This window comes from Anabrus simplex, chromosome 8 (genome assembly GCF_040414725.1).
Source record: "Anabrus simplex isolate iqAnaSimp1 chromosome 8, ASM4041472v1, whole genome shotgun sequence".
NCBI classification, from domain to species: domain Eukaryota; kingdom Metazoa; phylum Arthropoda; class Insecta; order Orthoptera; family Tettigoniidae; genus Anabrus; species Anabrus simplex.
The window spans coordinates 96,938,268-96,963,988 of NC_090272.1; the positions used below are offsets into that span (position 1 = coordinate 96,938,268).

The following is a 25,721-nucleotide window of genomic DNA, read 5'->3' on the forward strand; positions in this document are numbered from 1 at the left end:
TCCAGACTCTAATACTCCTTTTGTATGGATGCACGCTTATGATTTATTTATTTACTTGTGTCAGAAGCATAGTTAATTATACAGTTAAAAATAAAATAATAATTAAACTATTTACAAAAATTAACAGACAAAGGAAATTGACCAAGATAGATGGTGTTTTTCCAAAACTGAGTCACACCTAGGGCGTTGTTATCAGCAAGCATTAAATCTTGCTCTGAGCATGAAAATGGGCAGAGAGGACATTGATATACATGTGGTTCAGTGTTTGCTCTTCACCACAGTCGCACTTGCTGTCCTCTCATGTGAAGCCTCGTAACTTAAGTGAGGACTTAGACCTGCTGACACCAGTTCTTAATCGGTTAAGGGACCTTCAAACACTCCAGTCTTCATTGTAGTCAGTCGAAAGTTGTTCATGCGGCTCCATCCATTCTTGCTGCTTAGATTTCCACAAAGAAAGTCTTGCCTTATCTGGTGGTCCTTTCAAGGGCTTTGATGTCTGGTGGAAGCTTTTCCTGGATTTCAGCCTGGATTGAGATTGTTGATGACCAAACAGCGGGTGAGCTTCAACGTTCTAAACCTTCAGTCGTTCTTGATCGGCAGTGACTTCTCGATGAATACTTGGAGGTGCAACGCCAACAAGACAGTATAGCTTCTCAACAGGGGTAGGTTTCAGGCATCCTGTGATTAATCTACAAGTTTCATTCAGGGCAGAGTCCACAGTCTTGGCGTGGGATGATCTACACCACACAGGGGATCCGTATTCTGCAGCAGAGTAACACAGAGCCAATGCAGTGGTTCTAAGAACTTGTGGCTTTGCACCCCAGTTTGTACCTCTCAGCTTCCTCAGGATGTTGTTTCTGGCGCTGACTTTGTATTTAATGTTGGAACAGTGTTTTCTGAAAGTGAGGGAGCGGTCCAGCGTTACCCTTAGGTACTTTGGGGTGAAAGAATGTTCCAAGGGGGTTCCATTCCAGAAGACATGTAATTTCCTTGATGCCTCTCTGTTCTAGAGGTGGAAAGCACAAACCAGAGATTTCGATGGATTCGGCTTTAGGTGGCTAGTCTTGTAATATGTGCCTAATTCCTTTAGAGTGCTGTCAAGAGTGAGTTCTACCTCTTCAAAAGTTGCACTCTGACAGACTAGTGCAAAGTCGTTTGCATATTGAAACAGGAACGCCCGTACTTCAGTTTATCGGAGAGCATGAGAAACGACAAGGCGTGTACGGCCCATGCTAAGAGAGTGAGAGAGAGAAGGGTAGTGAAAATTTTTTTTCATGATTAAGTGGATCCTTCAGGTTATTCAATAGATATGCAAAGAATTATGTCACCTTTTACAGCTGAATCGTGGAGTTGTCCTTGAAGGCGTGGAGGGGACGTCGTCCTGCGGCGGCTGCGTCGTCTTGCGGTCGGCGTCGGCGTTGTCTTCCGTCGTTGGTGTTTTCTCTGTATTAGTGTTGATGGCGACTCGAACCTGAGGCAGGAACGGGGAAATGTGGAGCTTCCACATCGGACGTCATGGGACTCTGGTGTGACACCTCTCTAAGGCGAAGCACACCGAAATAGTTCCCACAGTCAATGATATTGAACGCACTTTAGCAGCAAGGATAAAGTCAGAGTCACAGTTCCATGAGAATAAGATGGAAGGAATTATCGTATTTGGAATAATAAACAAACGAAAACAATCTAGGACCTTCCGAGGTGCAGTGACTAAGCACTTCACAAAGAAAATTAAATTCACCGGGTACAGTCTCTGCACTGTACACCATGAGCACAATATTCACACACTTGTTGAAATAAACGACAGTCCAAGTTCTGTTACGTCGTAATTTTCAGAAGATTATCACTGGTACTTAAGATCATACGTGATTCTGAACAGGTTATGATGGGAATTGGCATGGTCCCTCGGAAAGAAATTACCGTACGATACCGTATTCCACAAGTTAATACTATCTTTAAGAGGGAATGTTGGCACAGTTTATTACGAACACAGTTCAATGGATAGACACAGTCTTTAAATGAAATGAAGGTCGGCACAGTTTTATTACGAACACAGTTCTGAAAAATGGATAAACACAGTCTTTAAATGAAATGCAGGCTGGCACAGTTTTATTACGAACACAGTTCAATGGATAGACACAGTCTTTAAATGAAATGCAGGCTGGCACAGTCTATGCTAGAAACACTATCGCTGTTTTCACACAGTCTTTAAATGAAATCAAGGTTGGCACAGTTTATGCTAGAAACACTATCGCTGTTTTCACACAGTCTTTAAATGAAATCAAGGTTGGCACAGTTTATGCTAGAAACACTGTCGCTGTTTTCACACAGTCTTTAAATGAAATCAAGGTTGGCACAGTTTATGCTAGAAACACAGTCTTTAAATGAAATCAAGGTTGGCACAGTTTATGTTAGAAACGTTCATAGTCCACAAACGAAATATAATCGCCCAGTCGTACAGACTGATAAAGACGAAATTACGTTTTTGTTCATGCACAAAGTTCAAGCCCACGGAGAAGGCTTCCAACACTAACGTTTCCGAACTCAAGTACACAGCCGGACCGAGTGACAAATTATATCGCGACGTGCTTACTTGCACACACACACTGAACTCACGGCTTACTGCCGACTCCCCTCACTCTCTCGGCCTACGACACACTTCAGCTGCACACTACCCACACTCTCTGCTTTACCCCAGGCTGGCGATTCGCTTATATTGCCGAAGGTCGGTGGGCGTGGCTACACATGTGGGCCCCAAGAAAATTTTATATCTTGGCCATCTTTACACCGATTGACACGAAATTTCGGCTAGCAGCGTTCATTATTCCTGCCTGCAAGATGACGTTATTGAAATATTGATATTACATTTCGTTCATGCTGCAATGCTATGGAACACGAAAGAACCTTCTGCGTGACGTCGCTTGACCTTGGCCGGTGTTCTGGAACAGCGCGAGCTTGCTTGCAGTTCCCACTATGCCTGTGCGCTCGGCGCAAGTTTTAAATGCTTACGGCCGGGTGTTAGCGAGTTCCTCTTAATAAATGAATGAAACGTGAATGCTCGTAGGGCATTCCCGTTTCATCATGAAACTTATTGTTTTGTTAGGGAGTGGTTGGTCATTGGTATAAATATTAAATAGCAATGGAGCCAGTACACTTCCTTGGGGCAATCCATTTTTCTGTGATCTTCATCTCTTTCTTTGTCCTTGAAAGTCAACAAAAATCTTGCGGTTCTGCAACAAGGTTGACATCAATCTGGTAAGTTTTAAATCTTTTGTGAGTGTAAAGATCTTATGAAGCAGTACACTGTGGTTCACTGAATCATATGCAGCACTGAGGTCAATGAAAGCTACCCCTGTAATTTGTCGATTTTCAAAACCATCCTCAATGTTCTGCATGAGGTTGAGAACTTGTGCAACAGCATTCTTGCCTGGTCTAAAGCCTGCTTGTTGTGGAATGAGGTTTTAGTTGATAGTGTGGATGAGTGTGTCGAGTATCATCCTTTCTAAAATCTTATATAGGTGACACAGGAGAGATATTAGTCTGTAGTTCCTGGGGTCTCTGCTGTCCTTTCCAGGCTTCAGAACAGCAAATACATGTGCTTTGCTCCACAATTTTGGAATCTTAGACATCTCTAGGCAGTTATTATAAAACTGTAGCAGCCATTCTTTCGTGTTTCTTCCGAAGTTCTTTATTTGCTCAACTCGCATATCATCCAATATCACCCGCAGCTTTACCTGATTTGCACTTGATTATTGCATTTTCCAACTCAGTGAAATTGAAATGTTTCATGAGCTCAGATATTTCTTCATCCCTACCTGCTGGTACTTTCAACATAGCTCTCTGGGTTTTGGCATCTTGTTTTATTTTGCCATCCATGAGAAGTTGGTGGGCAATCTGATTGGCTGTAACAAAAGAATGTGTGTTACTCATGGTTGGATCTCTGCTCAGCTTCTTTAGGAGTCTCCAGGCCTTTTGGTTGCTCTGCGTCATATCCAATTCTTCCATTAATTTTGACCTGCTCTTTTTTCGATGAGGCTGTTAGAGAAGTTAGGGCGTGTGCTGCTTTAATAGTTTCCTTGCCCATTGGGTTCTGTTCAAATAGCTTGTAGTAGTCTTCTAATTGCGAGATTGCATCCATATGTAATTGGTGCAACATCCACGGGGAATAGATTTACAAGAACTTTTCTTAACAGCCACAGTGAAATGCTCATATGCTTCAGGAACTGGTTTGATGTTTTGGACCATATCATCCAGTACAGCAGATAATTTTGACCAGTCTGCTTTTTGAAATTGTATCTATGACAAAAGGGAATACTGAGGTCGGATAGCAGAGTAAAACTGGCATAGAATTGGTCTGTGTTGAGACTTGGGGACTGGGTTACATACTCTCTTGCTGCATTGTTGTGCTATGTTATTAGTGACAAAGATCAAATCTGGATTATATCTTCTTCTCCAACGGCCACTGTTAAAAGGTGGCAGTTTACTATATGAATAAGAGTTCCATAGCATCTGCTCAGTGTTGTAATAGCTCGCCATTGTCATCACTGTGTTCATATCCCCATTCGGTACTGTGACAATTAAAATTCCCCACCACAAAATTCACTTTCTGGTTTCTAAAGTTCACTGGTTCTTTGGAGGAGAAATTGGAGGCTTGTAGATTGATGTAACTGTACAGTTGGAAAGTTCATTTGTTATAATTTCAATCTCATTCTCTATTATAAATGCCATTGACAGAATCATGGTGTCAGGTTTTGTAAATATGGCACTTTCATATTTGCTATGAGGTATTTCAGCAATAAGTTGCATGCCATGAATTCTGGGTCGCACCTGGTTAATATCTCTGTGGGATTCTTGGACGCACACAAAGGCAACGTTTTGCTCTCTACAAACTCGGCTCAGCAACTCTTCTTTACAAGATGATATGATTTCAGTGTTAAAAGACATTATTGTAAAGTCCTGAAAAGGACTTACTTTGATATTTCCTTGCTGTCATGTTAAATTCTAGGTGGTCATCTGAATTAAATATGTTTACAAAACATGCTTCTGGTGTGAGAGAATCAGCCATCTAGGAAATGTCCTAGTCCGTTGCTCAGGGAACGCCCAGCTGAATTTAATTAATATTCTTAACATATCCTGCGGGGAGGCTTCTCTCTTGTTCCCCAAGCTTATGGTGATCTAATCAGAAAAGGGCATATGCTCCCACTGTTCTGATGGGCTGTGATTTGTTGTCCAACTCACACGAGGTGTCCTATGACATGGTTTAAGAGGGCCTCCTCAATATTAGCCCTCCATTATGCAGCTGATTTCACCCTGTTTGTTTTGATATATTCACTCCAATGGTCCTCTGAAGATCTTGGTGAAATACGGTGGCAGTAGTAGTGGGCCTACAATGTGCTGAAGGTAACAAATACCAATCCTCCCTCTGAGTTGTTGATCAGCAATTGTTTGTGTCCCTCTAAACATTTCTCCACACTCTGGAGACATCACTCTGATTCACTCCAATACGAGCGGCAACATCCTATTGTTGCCATTCTTCTTGTAGAAATGTCACAATTCTAATGAGGTCAGTAGCAGAAATGGGTATTTTTGCTATGTTTACCTCAGTCCTATGCATGCTGTCTATACTCCACTGACCTTACAAGGGATATTGTTAAACTGAGTGACACAATAAATGCCTTCTGTCGGACAGATATCAATACTTATCTGGGTTTAGCGTCACTGGCCTACAACATGTTTGAAATGTGAAATCTATGTGCAAAACTTTTTTTGAGCCCTGTACAGTCTTTAGTTGGTTTAAAAATGATCAAGAACTCTCCAGTGTTCAGCAAGGTTGTCTGGTATTTTTGTGTGATCTGCTGTTGTTGGCCTCCTAGCTGAGTCTGACGTTGCTTCTACATACATATGCCAGGCTCTTCACGTTCATCCTTCCTGTCTGACTTCCTTTGATAAATTCTCGTTCTCTTCTGACCAGTGGCATCTACTGGGGGCTACGAAGGTTATCGGTGAAGCTCAAATCTCAAATGAGAACGATGGACGTCTAAAGCACATTATATGTTTGCATGTATATGAAAAGGGAACACATGTTGGGTATTCAGATAAAGGTACTGTCGTTTTCCATAATATGTAACTAATATCATGTAAGTGAATTGAATGCCTCCGAAATAAATTAAGGTCTTAAATTAGCATGTAATGTTACAACATAACATTTCATTACTTTTCAGTAGAGCTGTTTAAAAATTTGGTTACTTTGTGACACAAATAACTACTAAACTATTTGGAAGTTATGCTGGCGTTTACATTTTCATGTTCACCAGTATTCTGACAGACTTTTTAAAACAAAAATTACCAGCAGATATTATTGAAGGACTAATTCTTTTTGTGGAGATCTATCTATCGATTTATTGAAGTCTCTGAGGTTTTATGACTTGCAGAAGGTCACTGAAGGCAACTAATTGCAACTCTACTGCAATTTACAAAAGTTATCACATACCTTAATGATCATCAATCACAGCCAGCGTAAGACAGGAATATCACTTATTCATGCTGAAGCCTGCATTTTGGGCATATTATGTGCCCTTTCACCATCTGGTCCTGATGCCCTGCCTCTCCACAGTAGCTGCAAGTGGGTCGAGACCTCTTCTTTGGGGAGAATTTTCTCAGAGTTAGTGGTTTTCTCTTCTTAGCCTTACTTATTTTTTTTTAGGCGTTACACTTTTTGAAGAAGATGATGATGATATAATTATTGGCAGAGGAGGAGAAACAGAAGCTGGCTCTGTAAGATTGAGGTAGTTGGTAAAGATGGACATTGCAGATCGGAAAAGAACACTGGAGGATGTCATTAACAATAGAACATATCTCAGTAAGACAGAATGGAAGAGGCTCGCCAACAGTACCCGAGAAACTGGAACTGTAAAATGATGATGATGATGATGATGATGTGGTTGGTGGCAGCGTTGTTGGAGCAGGGAAAGATTTTACAACAGTACAAAGTAATCTTCTGATACGAAGGGTCTAATTTTTTCATGGAGATACATCTTTCTGTTGATGCTAAGTCCTTGAGGTTTGATGACTTGTGGAAGGTCACTGAAGTCAGATGGTGAATCTTCCAGAAGGATGGTGTAGGGTACTTCATAAGAAACTATTGATTTCTTTGTCAGCACTACACCAAAGTGCTCTTTCATATACACAGAGTGATGTATCTGGGTTATTTGTGGAATGTTTATTTCATTCCAGCATGGAACTTGTTTTGCCAGTCATAAGTAGGAATTGTTACATTGCCAACAGTGACAGGAATAATAGAGCTAGAAACCTGACAAATTTTACGGACGACAGTAATTACATCTTCAATAACTTCATTTTCATTTTTCTGGAATTCTCTATTGAAACAACCAAAATACAAATCAGGTTGAAATTTCGTGTGTCCCACTGGCAAAAATGAAATTTTGCAACTTTCCTGTCATAACTCTCCACATGAGGTATCTCATAAGATGTTGTTTTTATCTTGCCCAACACAGTTATCAGCATGGAATTCTAAATGCTCCTCACCTTATGAAACATTTTCCAAAAAGTGATGTACAAGGGATAAGACAGTATTTACTCCTTTACCTGCAATACAAGCTTCTGGAATAATGTACAAAACAAATTTGTTAATTGGTTCACACGCTACATCAAAGAGACCCAGTTTGTAACCTGTAAGAAAGAAACTGGGTCCAACTTGTTGCGGATTTTATGGTAAGTGCACCTGTTGGGCAAAATCAGAACTATAATGTATTGTGCCTTTGTATGTGTTACAGATATGTGGCTCAAGAAACAAAGGAGTTTCCAGTTGTCTAATCCTTTGTCTACAATTGTTTATGGTGTTTTTATAAGCAGTCCGCTCTGCTTGGACGTGATTAAGATGTTGTATAGCTTTCTCTATCAGATTTCCTTTTTTCCTCCTCATTCATAATTGGCAGTTTCCCTATTACAGTTTAATTGTTTCTACAAGTCATACAAAGATCAGTCTTGGGTTTCTGAGCTACTGCGTTACTGCAAAATGTACGCCAGATGGAATACCAGGATGAGAGTGATACAGGAATTCTCTCTAATGATTTACAACTGTCAGAGTGTAATGTATGAACGTACTTCTTAGACATGCTGGTTGGGAAGATAAATTCTTCGTTGTGTAGGGATCCGGCCTGGCATGACAAGTGCATTTTGTTCATTGAAATTATTCATAAAGTTGACTGCATGTTTACGATCATCAAAAGGAATAGATTTTATCTGAGGAGTCTTTAATATGTTTTGGTGAATTCTAGGCTGCACCCCTTCTTTCTTGAATTGTTAATTTAATTTTTTTAGCCTCTTAGAGCCACAGGTGAATACAAATTAAAAGAATGACTGACACACCTCCTGCTCTCTGAAGTGATAAATTGTGTAAGTTTCTTTCCTGTCATAATTTTTTCTCTTTGTAGCTGCCGTCATTGGCTGGTTTCATACTAATGTGTTCATGGCACCCATCATTAATATGTGGTGGTGGTTGATATGTTCTCCACAATTGTAATCCAGTTCCTGACATTCTATTCTTGAAGAATAAATGAAGCTATCAGGAAAAAGACCAATGCAATTTCTTGTACTGCCACAAACCTTGTTTACAAATTCTTTAACCTCCTTTGTGTATTTGGAGGATGTTTGAACTTTGCAAACATCATGTAGAACACTTACATCTGCATCAACAGAGTCCTCCTGCAACTCATCTGTTACGAAAATTTCAAAAGGTTCACTTTCCTCAAAATCACTATCCTCACCAGAATATTCATTTTTCAAACTCGAGGGGTGCACTGAAGTATTCTGAAATAACATTCAATAGTTCCGGCGGCATGTCACTGCCTGCATATTGTTTTAAAGCTTTTGCAATAATATCTGCTGCATCATTAGGCCCTGCCATAATGAGAATGATTACTCTTTATTTTGGAACCTAATCTAGTTTAAAACGTTTTAATAAACTTAAATTCACAACTATACGAATATTGAGGAAAACACCACACTTCTCCACACTATGAAATACACTGAAAGACTGCATCGGTATTGGAAATGTTTGACGCAGACAGGATGTTTATGAAACCTATTGCCTTTAAAAGTGCCCATCTAGGGTTTGTTTATCATAAGATAAGCTATCCGAGTCATCATATCTTATGTTCGCGCAGCTATGAGCACGAGTGAGTAAGTGTGTGGAGCCTCGCTTATGATGCGAAAAGTGGTCCCTTTACTTAATATTAAATAAACCTCATGTTTTAGCAGTGATTATTGTCAGAGGGCTGTTAAATTCATGCAGTGAGTAGATGACGGTCTAAGCAATACATAGGTAAATAATCAAAAACGAAAAATCCACATTTTACTCCCTTGAGTAGTTTTTTACAACTATTTTGTGAACTTTACCGAGAAGTGGTCTCTTTTCTTATGCACGCACACATATGGAAGCATCTGACACATTGTTCCATTTACAAAACTTGAAAGCAATGAGAAAAAAAAAGTTGTATGTACTTCTGAAAGCAAGGCATTGGAGACTGATCTTGCAGCCAAGGATCTGCGTTCCTTTCTCCTTGACTCACCTCATGCGGCTTGCTTCTGTACGTTCGATAGCTGCGGGGACCGGGGGAGGGACAGGTGTGCTAAGTTTTGCTCCATCAGATTGCCACTGCTAACAACCATGTGTTCCTCATCGTATATACTTCCTCACCTCGTACTTCTGACTTAATTATATAGATAACAGAGTGCTGGTATTTCACTCCCATTTACTTCTACGTCCTTGCAGGAATACACTGCAGGGCTGCTTTTATAGGAGTAATATAGTTTTCTGTTTTACAGGTTGATTTGCTAAAATGAAATGCAGTCTTTCATGTTTACTGTTCTCTTTTGTTGTTTGGAATCGAATCCATGATCGCAAGTTGGACACCACCACTGATCTCCCAAGGAAGCTAATAAACCAGTGAATGATGGGTATGACTGCTGTAAAATTCAAAATGTTTAATTTATAATAATAATAACAATAATAATGGTGCATGACATCTGTATAGGCTTGGTGGTGACCTAATGAGGATGAAATGAATGGCTAAGACATCATAAACACCCAGTCCCCAAGCCAGGGGAATTAACAGTATGAGGGGTTTATTCAGAGAATTGAATCGGGGCCATCAGACCAAAGGCAAGCATTTTATCCATTTAGCTACAAAGCCGGACTTTAATCTGCTAAACCTTAGGCTATATCTCTACTGATCAGATGTTGAGTATTGGCAGTAGCAGAGGCCAGGGCAGTAGCTTGTGAAACAGCCTTGACAACACACCAAGCTTCACCATTGGCTATTGGCTGCAGCTTAAAACGTGTAATAAGATGTGACATTCTCTAAACCAACCATCGAAAAGGAGTGATCTGAGTGGTAGCCACATCTTGATCCCAGCACATACCACTGCTTCTGACCATTAGGTTTTCAAGGCCTAATGAGTCTCATTTTCTTGGACTTTGTGGCCCTAACCTTTCTTTTGCCAATATCTTTATTCTTTAAAGGGTCAGATCTTCCATTTTCTTCTCTGATCAGTGCTAAGGGAGGATGGTTGCTCAGCTGTACTTCCTCTTAAAACAATAAGCACCACCATCACCACAGTGTATTGTTTTGTCAAAGTATATTGTACATTTTTAATGACTGAGGCTAATATTAACTGCTAAATATTTTTGAGTGTTCAGTGTAGAAATTTCACTTCCTGAGCATCAAATAACCAGATCTGCTTTATATAATCCTGTTAATAACTCACCAGTATCATATGGCATTCCCAAGTTCTGTACTATATTCCAACTGTACTTTTGGAAATTATGCTCTGCTCCTGAAAAATAAGAAAAATGAAAAAAATGGATGTCAGAGTTATTCATTTTCTATGCATTGTCACTTCACTTAGGTATAGACTGTATAAATGAATTGGCTGTTCACTGTGCAAGATTAAATGTTACACTTTGAGAATTTGTAAATATTTTCCTTTTAAAATCATAACACTGTTAATTCAAGATTAGATAATTATGTATTGTACATACTAGTGGCTTGTTGAGGCAAGATCCCCAGTTTATTGAGCATTTTAATGAAATGGAAAACCAATTTATTTCAATGCATTGAAATCTTCTGCCATCATGTTCATATGCATCACTTCCTTGACCTGCTTGTAAAACTGGTCTACCTTCTCATCATAGTCCTTGTCTGCAGTTGAAGCATATACCTGAATGATGTTGACATTAACAGGACTATCAGGGGATATAAACTTCATGGTTTTGATCCGTATTGAATTGTCATCTCAGTAATAATTATAAAATTAACATCATAATGGTCTACCTTTTCAATACTATAATATGCAATATTTTGAATTACATTACTAAACTATTTTTGGCCTTGGCTGGCCATCATCAGCCTTAATGTAATACATCTAATAACTAAACAAATGTACAAACACATAATTGACATAAAAACAAATGTACAAACACACTATAGACATTAAGAATCTAGGATGAGCTATGTGTAAAATTTGAGGTACAAAAAAGTGGGGCATGCCTCCGCTGTCAATGGCTTGTCATATCGTACTCACTTCATTGCTCTCTGTGGTCCTTTACACTTTCATTTCTTTTTCTACATCTAATTTCTTAGAATACATAAAACTGTACGGCATATGCTAAGGGGCGACCCCGCGGTGTAGGCGTAGCGTGCCTGCTTCTTACCCAGAGGTCCTGGGTTCGATTCCCGGCCAGGTCAGTGATTTCTACCTGCATCTGAGGGCTGGTTCGAGGTCCACTCAGCCTACGTAATTACAATTGAGGAGCTATCTGACGGTGAGATAGCGGCCCCGGTCTAGAAAACCAAGATTAACGGCCGAGAGGATCCATAGTGCTGACCACACGACACCTCGTAATCTGTAGGTCGCTCGGTAGGCCATGGCCCTTCGGGGCTGTTGCGCCATGGGGTAAGTAAAAGTTCGCTGCACAAATGACACACTGGTTGCGGAACACTGCTCTGTCCAATGAACCAGCATTTGTTTTATCGATTACCGTTTGGGGTGTGAGATGAAGTACAGTCTTCACTACGGATGCCTCTTTCCGGCCTAAGCCTTGGCCGTACCATCTGACTTTTCAGATAGTGACGTTCGTGAATAATAATAATAATAATAATAATAATAATAATAATAATAATAATAATAATAATAATAATAATAATATGTTTTAGTTAATTGCACATAAGGTCACAACATGGTCTATGAACAGCCGAAAGGCGCATATAAACTGTAGATAAATATCTAGCTAGACTAAGCGCTCTCTAGCTAGGCTACTCTTAGTAAATGGTGATCTCACCTCGTTTTATATTTTGCCAGAGAACAGCAACGTAGTCCTCTCGATCTGCCCTGCTCTGCTCGTGCCAAAATCCCACAGCATGCATCAGTTCATGCACCACTATTCCCTTATAGACACAGCCGGGGCCTAAGGAAATATGTTGACCCATCCCACTGCGTCCAACTTGACTACTGCAACTGAAAACAGAGAGGTAATTGGTGAAAAAAAGATTGGTGATGTTAAAGTTTGAATGATAATGTATATGGACTAATCTTAAATATTACTAGCTGTAGTGCGCCTCTTTGACGGAACAATCGCTTAGCATGCGAATGATGACATTTGTGTCCACCCCTCACATTATTCCCCAGATTCTGAGGCACGTAAGTGGGCATGCCTCCCCTGTCAATGTCTTGTCGTATCGTACTCGCTTCGTTGCTCTCTGTGGTCCTTTGCATTTTCATGTTTTTCCTGCATTATTGCTGTTTTTAATTTGATATCTTCCTTACGATATAAAAGGCAGCCAAGTATCAAATATACTACCGACAGGTGTACAAAGCCGTTAAAACTTTGCGAAACGATCTTCATAGCAACTCTCTTTACAGTCCTCAGAGGTAGTCATCGGCTCTTGGGTTTAAACTTTCACATGACTGCCACTAATATTTTCTTTTTCATTGTATCAGAAAAAGTCTCTTCCTCTTCTTCTACCCCTTTTCCCACACCTAGTAGAGTTGTGGGTGCGAACTGTGTCGCACATGTGGATTTGGCCCTGTCTTACGGCCGGATACCCTTCCTGACGCCAACCCTGTGTGGAAGGATATAATTACTATTACGTGGTTCTGTGGTCGTTTGTATCAGAATTTTATGCTTTAGCCCCTTCTGAAACATCGCCACCTGGGGAAATGTTTCAGACAACTTATAGCTAAGATTTTACTCGACCTCATTCTAAATAGAAATGCCAAGTTTCATTAATAATAATGGCGTATGGCCTCCGGAGAGGCCTGGTGCAGGCCCTTTTCTAGTAGACGGCCTATTAGATGACCTGCACGTCTGTGAAGATGAGGGCCCTACCTAGGATGATTTCTAATGTTGAATACGCCACACACACCCAGCCCCCGAGCCATTGGAACTAACCAATTAAGGTTAAAATCCCCGACCCGGCCGGGAATCGAACGCGGGACCCTCTGAACTCATTCATTTTCCCGTGATGCTGTAACAGACATGGACAAATATTAAACTGAACTCGACATAGGTCATTACAATGTCGTCAGTATTCTTGTGAGAATACAATGCTAACCGACTGGAACGTAGCGGTTAAGAACAATGCTATCATATGAAACGCTCTATCAGATGAGAAAAGGCACATGTTCTCACTTTTTTACGAAGAGTACGACTCTGGCGTTTTATTAATTCGTTGAAGTCTAAACGGTCTGACACCGTGGTTAGCCGGTTCGAGTCCCTTTGGTCGAAACAATTTTCACCATAAGAATGTTGGCCGGCAGGATAGCGGAGGTGGTGATATACAATTTCTAATCACTAGATTGTTTGCAAAATCCTGGATTACCTTCCAACCCTCTCCACACTGCTTAAATGGAGTGAGGGCATATGATGCTGTTGATGGGGGTTCGTCTGTAAGATGGTGACGTTAAGCCTTGAGCAGACCCCTTGGTGCTATTCGACAGGAATAGGCTATGTGCTGGTTCCGGGTTTCACCCTCTCCTTTACTACTGCCATATATCACGTCATTCATTTCATCTCATTAACTCCTCTGATGAGGTTAACGTCAGGAAGGACATCCAGTCATAATAACCCGCCACTACAGATTCATTTCACCTCATACCCTACCCCGTAGAGAAACGGGAAAAGGGTTGTACAAACTACGCTGGCGTTTTAACAGTGCCAATTTCCAGAGCTGGAATATCCCGGCCACAAAAAAATGAAGTGGCATATGGCTTTTAGTGCCGGGAGTGTCCGAGGACATGTTCGGCTCGCTAGATGCAGGTCATTTGATTTGACTCCCGTAGGCGACCTGCGCATGTGATGAGGATGAAATGGTGATGAAGAAGGCACATACACCCAGCCCCCATGCCAGCGTAATTAACCAATGATGGTTAAAATTCCCGACCCTACCGGGAATCGAACCCGGGACTCTCTGACCAAAGGCCAATACTCTAACCATTTAACCATGGAGTTGGCCACCTGGCCACAGACAGCAGTGAACACTGCTTTGCCGTTTACCATTAAGTCTACACACTCCTCATTCGAATCAACGCCTCAGAGCAGGGATCGATAGTTGGAATACTATGATGAGCCGTGTGTCACATACCGGTAGTTATCAGAATGAGCCGGGCTGAGTGGCTTAGACGGTTGAGGCACTGGCCTTCCGACCCCAACTTGGCAGGTTCGATCCTGGCTCAGTCCAGTGGTATTTGAAGGTGCCCAAATACGTCAGGCTCGTGTTTGTAGATTTACTGGCACGTAAAAGAACTCCTGCGCGACGAAATTCCGGCATCTCGGCGTCTCCGAAAACCATAAAAATATTTAGTGGGACGTAAAGTAAATAACGTTATTATTGTTAGTTATCAGAATGCCAGAGGAATGGCACGCTAAAAAAGAACATTTTGTAACTCCCCAGCTACTTCCCGCTGATATTCAGGCAAGCTGTTTTACTCGGGACGCAGTAGTAATCCCTTCTATCGGAGATGACTGACAGCAGAAGAGACAAAGCACGTCGCAATGAGCAGTATTTAACAGGCATGTCAAACAGTGCTCGCATTAAGATCTGCCTGCGGGCAGAACTTCTCTTCTCTAGACGGAAGGGACGGGAGTTGAACTGACAGTACGTTCGCTCATTATGAGTGTATCATGCACATCAGTACAGGATAGGCATAACAGGTTTCAGGACCTTGATGTTGTGAAAGCAAAGTTGTAGCTCTTTTCCGTACCATTTAGCGTTCAGCCAGAAAACGCACATCAGAATTTACAACATGAAATTAAAGAGTTAATATGTGACGCGTGGCTGAAGCAAGAGTACAAAGAAAGGGAAATTATTAACTTTTACCGAATACTTGTCCCATTGCGCTTTCCACAACTCCGAAAGTTTGCGGCAGAAATCCAGTCAATCTATGGGAGCAGTTACAGATGTGAACAGTTCTTTTCCAGTATGGAGATAAACAAATCTCGATTCCGATCTGGGCTAACAAACATACATCTCAATGCAGTAATGAAAATAGTGTCTGCCAGCAACATCAAGCCTAACATTGACCGATTTATTGCCAGTAAACGTCAGCAGGGCTCAGGAAATCAGTGAACATAAATGGGTCGCTTTTAGGCAACTTATTTTTTATTTTCAGTGGAAGCGAAACCATGATACCCAGGGTGTAGACAAGTGCTCACCGGAATGCTTCAAAGTTATTGCACCACACCTTTGTTTTGTCAATAAGAAAACTCTTAATTTATTCATTTAATGTGTCTTGAACGTGTCAGAATTTGATTCTTCATATAATATTTGGTTAATGTGTGTAGTATTTATGTAGCCTACAGTCCTATTGTATTTGTGTCTATCAACATGCGTTTATTATTATTTCATGTAAATTAACAACTTACGGTGCCTTATTAATGATATTGGTGAAGGACAACTCTCGTATGGCTCTTCGTCCGCAATGAGGAAAGGAATACTGTGCACCCCTAACGCATCCCCTTCGAATTTCTCCGCTCGAGCCAGCGTGTGCCAGCTGAGATCGCACGGGAGTGAAGACATCCTGCACGCAGCTCGCCTAGGGTGCGCTTGACCTTGACATGCCTGGTATTCAATGTAACGTTACTGTTGATCTCTTTTATAGGCTATCAGCTTTTCAGCATGTAAACCAACTTCACCACCCGCATCCTGTCAAGATCTTGGAAAATCTTCAGTGCATTCCTTCCAGGTTGAATACCTCGTTGCTGCAGCACTTGAACACACCCCACACTACCCCCACTGAATTCCAACACTTCATCACTAACACCTTGAATCAGTGTCTAATACCCCACGAAGACCCTTTTTGGAACTTTCCTTTACTTGAACATTTTTGTTAGTCTGGACATGATAATGGCCGGCCCCGTGGTGTAGGGGTAGCGTGCCTGCCTCTCGCCCGGAGGCCCCGAGTTCGATTCCCGGCTAGGTCAGGGATTTTTCTCTCGACCTGAGGGCTGGTTCGAGGTCCACTCAGCCTACGTGATTAGAATTATTGAGGAGCTATCTGACGGTGAGAGGGGTCCCCGTTCTCGAGCCCAGAATAACGGCCGAGAGGATGCATCGTGCTGACCACACGACCCCTCGTAATCTGCAGGCCTTCGGGCTGAGCAGCGGTCGCTGGGCAGGCCAAGGCCCTTTCAAGGGTGTTAAGTACCGCGGGGTTTGGTTTTTGGACATGATAATGGGTTATATACAAATCACACAACCACGAGGATAAAAACAAACTGTAACCAGCACAGAATGAAGCATAGCGTCTGTTTATCACGCTGGTCAACACAAAAAACTCTACTAGAATTCACAAACCTCCCAAAGAAAAAGGAACTAATCCAAAAAACAGTTCTCAGGCCTGAAGGAACAGAACTAGAAAGTGGGCGTGGCTCTCTTATGTCACGTAACATTTAAATGGGTGTTAAATAACGTTTGGGGTACTTTTTTCAGCAAAAATCACACGCACATTAAAATGGACTTCCAGCTCCCAAAATCACAAAGTAGTCTAGACATGGATATTTTTCAACCCAAAATGCCTTACAAGCTCCCCTTAATTAAATCCAGAAGGGGGCAGTGTGAACACAAAGCCACACCTCCTGGAAGACGAATCATATAACGTTGTCTCCGCTTGTCCTTTCTCCATCCTCAGGGTTGGCCAAAATCTACACCCGAACGTTACCTGTTTTCCTTCCCAGCCGGAATTTTTCTGATCGTTAGTGTACTGTACTGTACATGCAGCTATTTCTTCCCCATTTCACCACTCTAGTCAACAGCATCGACGTAACAGGCCCCAAGAAACAGCTTTGTAAACATCCTCTACACCAGCAGCTAACCTCAGCGGGCATACATCCGACTAAATGGTTAGCGTGTTGGCTCTGGTCCAAGGGATCCCGGGTTCAATTCCCGGCTGGTTCGGGGATTTTAACTTGCATTGATTAATTCTAGTTTTTCGGGGATGGGTGCGTATGTCGTCTTCAACATTAGAATTCTCACAGACGCCCGGGTCACCTATCAGGGGTCAACTCGAAATACCTGCATCAGGCCTCTCCGGAGGGCACACGACATTATTATTATCCATATATTTAAAACACTAGGCCGATTTTTGTTACAGCGAGTTTGAGAGAACGACTGAACCGATGGACATCGTAAATCATTCTGACGAAAGCTCTTGGCCTGTACATTTGCATAGTGTCTTTAAAAGTATAAACATTTCTGCCATATACTGTATTTTTAAATTAAAATCGTACCTCTCTTCTTCGGACACTGTCGGTTCCGTGGAAAAATGCCCGTCACGAGAGATGTCTGCTAAAACAAGGTTTTAAAAATTAATCGAATATTTTAACGGCAAAGAATATCCACATTAAATATAAGCATATATCCTTATTTTTATAATTATAAATAATTTTAAGCTAAATATTTCCCTGGGAGATATGAGAAGTGATTTCACAGCCTTTACAATCATTACGGCTTCGGGAAGTAATCATTGAGCTGGGTGTACAAAGTTAGCACATTTATTTCTTTACTGCGATATTCTCGAAGAGGGAATAACGACCCAGCGTGACACACAATTTTTTATTGAATTAATCTCATCTTTCACATTATTTTTGTTTTCTCGCGCTTTTCCTTGTAACATTGGTCCTTCTTTGCTTGAGCAGATTTGAACCACTCCTACACCGAAACGTTCACTTCTGCCAAAACTGACTTCCACTCTCTTTTCACTCCTCGATTCCTATTTCCTTCCCACTCACTCAACATTTCGTGTTTATTCTTCACAAATTGTTTATTTGATTTTTCTCTCAGGTTTATTTTTCAGGGCGCTTACCTTACTGAAAATCCTTTCGCACTACATCTTTTCTTGCCTCGAGATCTAAACACGCTCGTCCCTCCTAATCATGTTTACTGGGCGATGAATTCCTATGGTATTTCTCTCAACAATCAGTACATGAATGTCTGTTTCTCCCTTGTCAAGTTTAACTGAACTACCAGACCTCGACCTAATCAGCAACAATCTGAGTTATGAATGTAATGATGCAGGTTGAAAAATCCCTTCGTAACAGCCACTGGCAGCATTCCCGGGCAACTAGAATCCTCATAATGTACACTAATTAGAACGCAAGACAATCCTAATGAAAGGCTTGGAAAGAGCCATATAGAGAACAATTAACTTCACAGCTACTTCAGCATTCCTATGTACGTTTCCTACTCTCTTTTCATTGGACTCGAAATAGTACAGACATTCAAAAGGAATTCCCGTATGTTTGCAGAATGATTTTATGAGAAAGAATCACATAGCCCTGTGTAAAGAACATGTCCTGGAACTTTTAAAGTGTCCGCTTAAGACAAGTGAACGAGACTAATGGCGACGTCTTCTGTCCAGAATTCGAGGTGTCCGCTTAAATGAGGATTATTTAACACGTGTGTTACGTAAAATAAAATCGGTTCTGTGAAAACATGCCCGTATAGGGAGGTGTCCACTGAATAAAGGTGTCCATTAGGACAGGTTCAACTGTATTAAAGAAAAATGTATCATTCTGATTGGCCAAAGCGCTCACCAGTACTTAAAGGCCACCTGCTGGTCCACTGCCGGCCATGTGCGTGACGGGAATACTAAAGGGCGCACACGCATGCGCCGTCTCGTATGACGTCTCCTCGATGTGTAGTCTACATAAGTGAACGATTAGTCGTGGACTCGTGGTTTGTCGAGAGTATTTCACGTTGACCACACAAATATTCATCATCATCATCATCATCATCATCATCATCATCATCATTTTCCAGCTGCATTTTTCCGGGTATGGTGTACAAGCGCTCACCATTTCTTTCTGTCAGAGTAGAGTTTCTATTCTTGTACATCTTCACATTTTGGCTTTCCTACTGGTCTTTTCCCTCTCACTTCTCTGTCACAAATATTGTCCACCTAATTTACTATCATGAAAACCCGAAGTATTCTACCTAAACTAGGCGATGGAAATTGCTTACTTAGAGCAGTTTCGTATTGTTTATATCAAAACGAAGAAAGTCATCATGAGCTGAGTTTGCACACTGTTTCAAAAATTGGTGCTGACTGGATAATTATAAGGATTTTTATTATTGGCGATCAGTCTCATGTCTCTGGACGGTGAATATGATTATTATTATTATTATTATTATTATTATTATTATTATTATTATTATTATTATTATTATTATTATATCCACACAGCTCATCACACTACTAACCACCACGGGATCACGCAAATGTGATTACATCCATCCACATGGGTTTAGAAAATATGTCGAAATATTTTAGTACGGTAATTATTAAAGTTTAGTCCGCCTCAGTGGTGTAGTGGTTAGTGTGATTAGCTCCCACCCCCGGAAGCCCGGGTTCGATTCCCGGCTCTGCCACGAAATTTGAAAAGTGGTACGACGGCTGGATCGGGGTCCACTCAGCCTCGGGAGGTCAACTGAGTAGAGGTGGGTTCGATTCCCGCCTCAGCCATCATGAAAGTGGTTTTCCATGGTTTCCCACTTCTCCTCCAGGCAAATGCCGGGATGGTACCTAACTTAAGGCCACGGCCGCTTCCTTCCCTCTTCCTTGTCTATCCCTTCCAATCTTCCCATCCCCCCCGCAAGACCCCTGTTCAGCATAGCAGGTGAGGCCGCCTGGGTGAGGTACTGGTCATCCTCCCCATTTGTATCCCCCGACCCAGAGTCTGAAGCTCCAGGACACTGCCCTTGAGGCGGCAGAGGTGGGATCCCTCGCTGAGTCCGAGGGAAAAGCCAACCCTGGAGGGTAAGCAGATTAAGAAGAAGAATATCAAAGTTTAAAGTATACTAAAAACAGCTTTGTCCAGTTCGTCCAGCCGTTATATTGGACTGGAATTCTCTCTGGAATTTCCCGCCAGTCATTGATAGGTCGCTAATTTCAGTCAACTTTGAGTCATCCTAAAATTAAATTACTAAATGACCACTGCAATAATTGCTGCCCTCTATTGCCCTCTGGCAGAGGCGGTAAAGGCGTGCTCGTTTGCCCCCGGAAGGACGTGGGTTCGAATCCCCGTCAGGAAGTCGTAAAGTTTAAGAAACGAGATATCCACTTCCGGAGGTGCACATGGCCCTGAAATTCACTCAGCCTACACCAAAAATGAGTAGCAGGTTAATTCCTGGGGTCAAAGGCGGCCGGGCGTAAAGCTAACCACTGTACCCCATCAAGTGCCGAGGTTACGGATAGTGAAATTCTTTACCTTCCAGCCCTCCTAGGCCCTTCATGGCCTGTACGCCGGTGGCTTTGCTTTGCTTTTTGAAGGATTGCCCTATCCCGCAATACATTCTATACTTAGCGGGTTTCACTGAGTTATGGAGTAACAACTTTACATAAAGACATCGGCAAAGCTAAGCGATTAAAACTGACAGGCATCTATAGGTAAAGCTGCCATTTCAACCAAACTTCGTACACATATGATTTACTATCTGGAGAAAAATACTGTGGGGGTAAGACACCCCTAGCATCCCTACTGTTGGAATTTGGGAAGCAGTGACATGAAAAAAAATCGAAATTGACCAATATTAGTGTGAAATCCATACTTTTTGGGATAGCTGAGATGAACAGTGACACTCTGGATGCCGCTTAAATCTCCATCGGTATTGGGAGTGAAAAGGGGTGAAGAAGAAAATGTAAAATGAACGGGATTATAGATGGGTATGTTTCAGCATAGCTCTCACCAAACTTGGTACACATAAATTACTTAGTATTTGGAGAAAAATACTGTTGGGGTGAGACATCCCCAGCACCCCTACGGTTGGGGGTCGGGAAGGGGTGACGTGTAAAAATCATCGAAAAATATCAGTGTCGGATCCATACTTTCCGGGATTGCTGAGATGAAAAACCGTTTAATTAAATGCAAAAGAAAATCTATATTTACTATCATACATCGTTTTCACTTTTAATCTTGGTCGTTTTCTATTATTTTAATATTACACCCCCTTTCCATCCCCGTTGGTAAGGGTGTCTTACCCTACAGTTTTCTTTCCCAAACAGTAAGTCATATGAGTATCATGTTTGATTGAGAGATATGCTGGAACATGCACACGTACATCCATTATCTCGGTCATTTTGAACATTCCTTTCACCTTTGGCTCAAACGGCATTCAGAGTGCCACGGTTCATCGCAGCTATCCCAAATACTATGAACTCGTCCCTAATAGCGGTAATTTATCGGATTTTTACATTTCACCCCTTCCTTTAGGGGTGCTATGTGTTTCTTGCCCCTGCAGTAATTTTTCCAGGTTGTAAGTTATATGTGTATCTGGTTGAGAGCTCTGCTGAAACATACGCACACATTCATCCGCAATCTCTGTCATTTTCGACATTTTCTTTCTTCAGTTCTTCTCACCCCCTATGCCATGGGGACTGAATATGGACTATTCATTTTTATGTACCGTTTATAGCAGAAAAAGAAGATGCAGTAAGTTTTTAGTTAGGCAACCCACTGATCAGACTTGTCATGCGGTTTACTTACCTTCCCCTATTTTCTTTTTTTCTTCTTTCAACCTTCTCACCCCCCCTATGCCGAACTACCCATCAGATTTCGTTCGAACCACTTCCTAAACCCTCCCAGGAGTAATAAGAACAAATTGTGAAATTTTCAGCCAGACCGCTCCAGTAGTTTATGAGTCCATGCGAGACATACATACAGACATTAATTTATATATGTATATATACAATCACTTATACTGTACTTATTATTTGTCTGACAGGATTATTTACTTACCAGACAATATGGGATGGAACAAGGAGAAACTTCAAGCGAGAAACAAAATAATCTAAAACTAAAAGTTTTAATTAAACACACAACAATAAATCTAAAACGACAAAATAGTTCGTAAAATATTAATCAACGTCACAATAAATAAATCTATAAAAATCACTTGATACAAAATTAACATGTAATATACACTGACTGACAGAGCAAATGCAACACCAAGAAGGAGTGGTCAGAACTTTATGCCAATTGCAGGGTAGACTGACGTCACTGAGGTATGCTCATGATGTGAAATGCGCCGCTGTGCTGCGCACGTAGCGAACGATAAATGGGACACGGCGTTGACGAATGGCCCACTTCGTACCGTGATTTCTCAGCCGACAGTCATTGTAGAACGTGTTGTCGTGTGCCACAGGACACGTGTATAGCTAAGAATGCCAGGCCGCCGTTAACGGAGGCATTTCCAGCAGACAGACGACTTTACGAGGGGTATGGTGATCGGGCTGAGAAGGGCAGGTTGGTCGCTTCGTCAAATCGCAGCCGATACCCATAGGGATGTGTCCACGGTGCAGCGCCTGTGGCGAAGATGGTTGGCGCAGGGACATGTGGCACGTGCGAGGGGTCCAGGCGCAGCCCGAGTGACGTCAGCACGCGAGGATCGGCGCATCGGCCGCCAAGCGGTGGCAGCCCCGCACGCCACGTCAACCGCCATTCTTCAGCATGTGCAAGACACCCGGGCTGTTCCAATATCGACCAGAACAATTTCCCGTCGATTGGTTGAAGGAGGCCTGCACTCTCGGCGTCCGCTCAGAAGACTACCATTGACTCCACAATATAGACGTGCACGCCTGGCATGGTGCCGGGCTAGAGCGACTTGGATGAGGGAATGGCGGAACGTCGTGTTCTCCGATGAGTCACGCTTCTGTTCTGTCAGTGATAGTCACCGCAGACGAGTGTGGCGTCGGCGTGGAGAAAGGTCAAATCCGGCAGTAACTGTGGAGCGCCCTACCGCTAGACAACGCGGCATCATGGTTTGGGGCGCTATTGCGTATGATTCCACGTCACCTCTAGTGCGTATTCAAGGCACGTTAAATGCCCACCGCTACGTGCAGCATGTGCTGCGGCCGGTGGCACTCCCGTACCTTCAGGGGCTGCCCAATGCTCTGTTTCAGCAGGATAATGCCCGTCCACACACTGCTCGCATCCCCCAACAGGCTCTACGAGGTGTACAGATGCTTCCGTGGCCAGCGTACTCTCCGGATCTCTCACCAATCGAACACGTGTGGGATCTCATTGGACGCCGTTTGCAAACTCTGCCCCAGCCTCGTACGGACGACCAACTGTGGCAAATGGTTGACAGAGAATGGAGAACCATCCCTCAGGACACCATCCGCACTCTTATTGACTCTGTACCTCGACGTGTTTCTGCGTGCATCGCCGCTCGCGGTGGTCCTACATCCTACTGAGTCGATGCCGTGCGCATTGTGTAACCTGCATATCGGTTTGAAATAAACATCAATTATTCGTCCGTGCCGTCTCTGTTTTTCCCCCAACTTTCACCCCTTTCGAACCACTCCTTCTTGGTGTTGCATTTGCTCTGTCAGTCAGTGTAAATCCTAAAAATAAACATTCCAGAAAGTACCCGGGCAATACATGGAGCAATTTAATATCAAGACACGTTACCTATTCATAACGAATGCTGCGGAGCAGCACGGGTCCTATTATTATTATTATTGGGCATACATTTCTACCTAAAATGAATGGATTAGTTCAGAAATGACAGTTGTACGCGTAATATTTCAGAGTTTTGGAGAAAAATAAAGAAAAGCGTTTTGTTCCACACTTTCTCGTACTAAAAACTAATACAAAATCTATATTGTGAATTGAAGATTCCCGTACTAATCTACATTTATGTCGTTTCCGAAATGAACGATTGAAGTAAGTTGTCTTGATGTTTTCCATCTCCTGTATCTAGTTGTTCAGTATAGATAGTTTTGCAACGTTTTGTGTATCTCGATATTCCGGCCCATTAGCGCACAATTATTTCCGACCTCCACCCCTCCTTCCTTTCGCCCTGTGCCTAACATAGCTCATTAAAAGCCTCTAGTATATCGGGACGATCTGAATCGAACCTAGTGTCTGTAGGTAAGATACTACTGAATCGTATCAACAGGTGATACAATGACGCTACTCCTGCACCACGGGACTGACAATTGCCTAACAACATAATATTATTAAAACTTATAATTATGACAATATACAAGTTAAACTACCAGTATGCTCTCCGATGTGGAATCTAATTTACACTTGGCACGTCGAATGATATTTGATTTCCGATGAAACTGTTAGCCATCTCTATTTAGAAACTTATTTACAGAATTATTTCACACTTATAGAAGAATTGAAGCTTACCCGGCTCCTTTTAGCAAGTAAACGTAATCCTGCTGAGTTGTTCGCGGTATGAACCTCACGCAAGTCCCACGATGATAGTCAAGAAAGGCAGCTGCGATCACACTACGTTCATAGATATCTGGAGGTAACAGACGGTAATATTAAATATCTCCTCGTTTTTTAGGCTGAAGAAACATTTCATATTTCATTGTAAAATAAATAAATAAATAAATAAATAAATAAATAAATAAATAAATAAATAAATAAATAAATAAATAAATAAATAAATAAATAAATAAATAAATAAATAAATAAATAAATACATAAATACATAAATACATAAATAAATAAATAAATAAATAAATTTTCATTAGAAACATTAAATCTCTGACATCGACTATCGAATGATTGAGGTTCAGATGAAATCCTGGTTGAAAGTACTACTTACTGAAGGAAGCAGAAATGACGTATGGTACAACTCCTCGGTACCAGCGCTTATGAAGATTTTTAATGGCATTCCTCTCCTGAAACAAGAACAGATGTTTAATATTAAATTAAATGATAGTGGTAAACGAATCCTTTATCTTAATATGTGGTTGACAGTGTTCTTTAAATCTTGTTATAAGGAAGATCGGAGAAGTATGAATGACTTCTGCAATGTATGTTAATATTTAGTGATGTCTGAGACTGGTCTTCTATCTGACTGGTTTAAGGTCACAGATTACAGTGTTTACCTGTTAACAGCGAGAATGTGAAGAAAGAATCAGTCGGTAGGACACAGTTTGTAATCTATGGGATAGAATCAGGCAGAGCAACCTCAGTTTTTGCCGACATCTGTAAACGGGTTGGACTCACCGCAAACATAGTCCGGCTCCATGGTTAAATGGTTAGCGTTAGGGGTTCCCGAGTTTGATTCCCGGTCGGGTCGGGTATTTTAACCTTCATTAGTTAATTCGAACGGCTCGGCCGGGGATTTTTCATTCATTAATGCCAACGGCTGGGTGTGTACGTCACCTTCATCATTAGAGTT

The 25,721-nt window shown here is 41.7% G+C and overlaps 1 protein-coding gene across 1 annotated transcript in view; it reads right to left on the reverse strand.

The window, feature by feature from the left end:
- LOC136879312 (hatching enzyme 1.2-like) overlaps positions 1–25,721 on the reverse strand; it is a 78,624-nt gene that overhangs the window by 18,494 nt on the left and 34,409 nt on the right. The window contains exons 4-7 of the mRNA XM_068229055.1: positions 25,140–25,215; positions 24,713–24,830; positions 12,359–12,534; positions 10,786–10,854 (exon numbers count right to left, since the gene is read on the reverse strand). Coding sequence (XP_068085156.1) covers positions 10,786–10,854; positions 12,359–12,534; positions 24,713–24,830; positions 25,140–25,215 — 439 coding nt within the window. The remainder of the gene's footprint in view (positions 1–10,785; positions 10,855–12,358; positions 12,535–24,712; positions 24,831–25,139; positions 25,216–25,721) is intronic.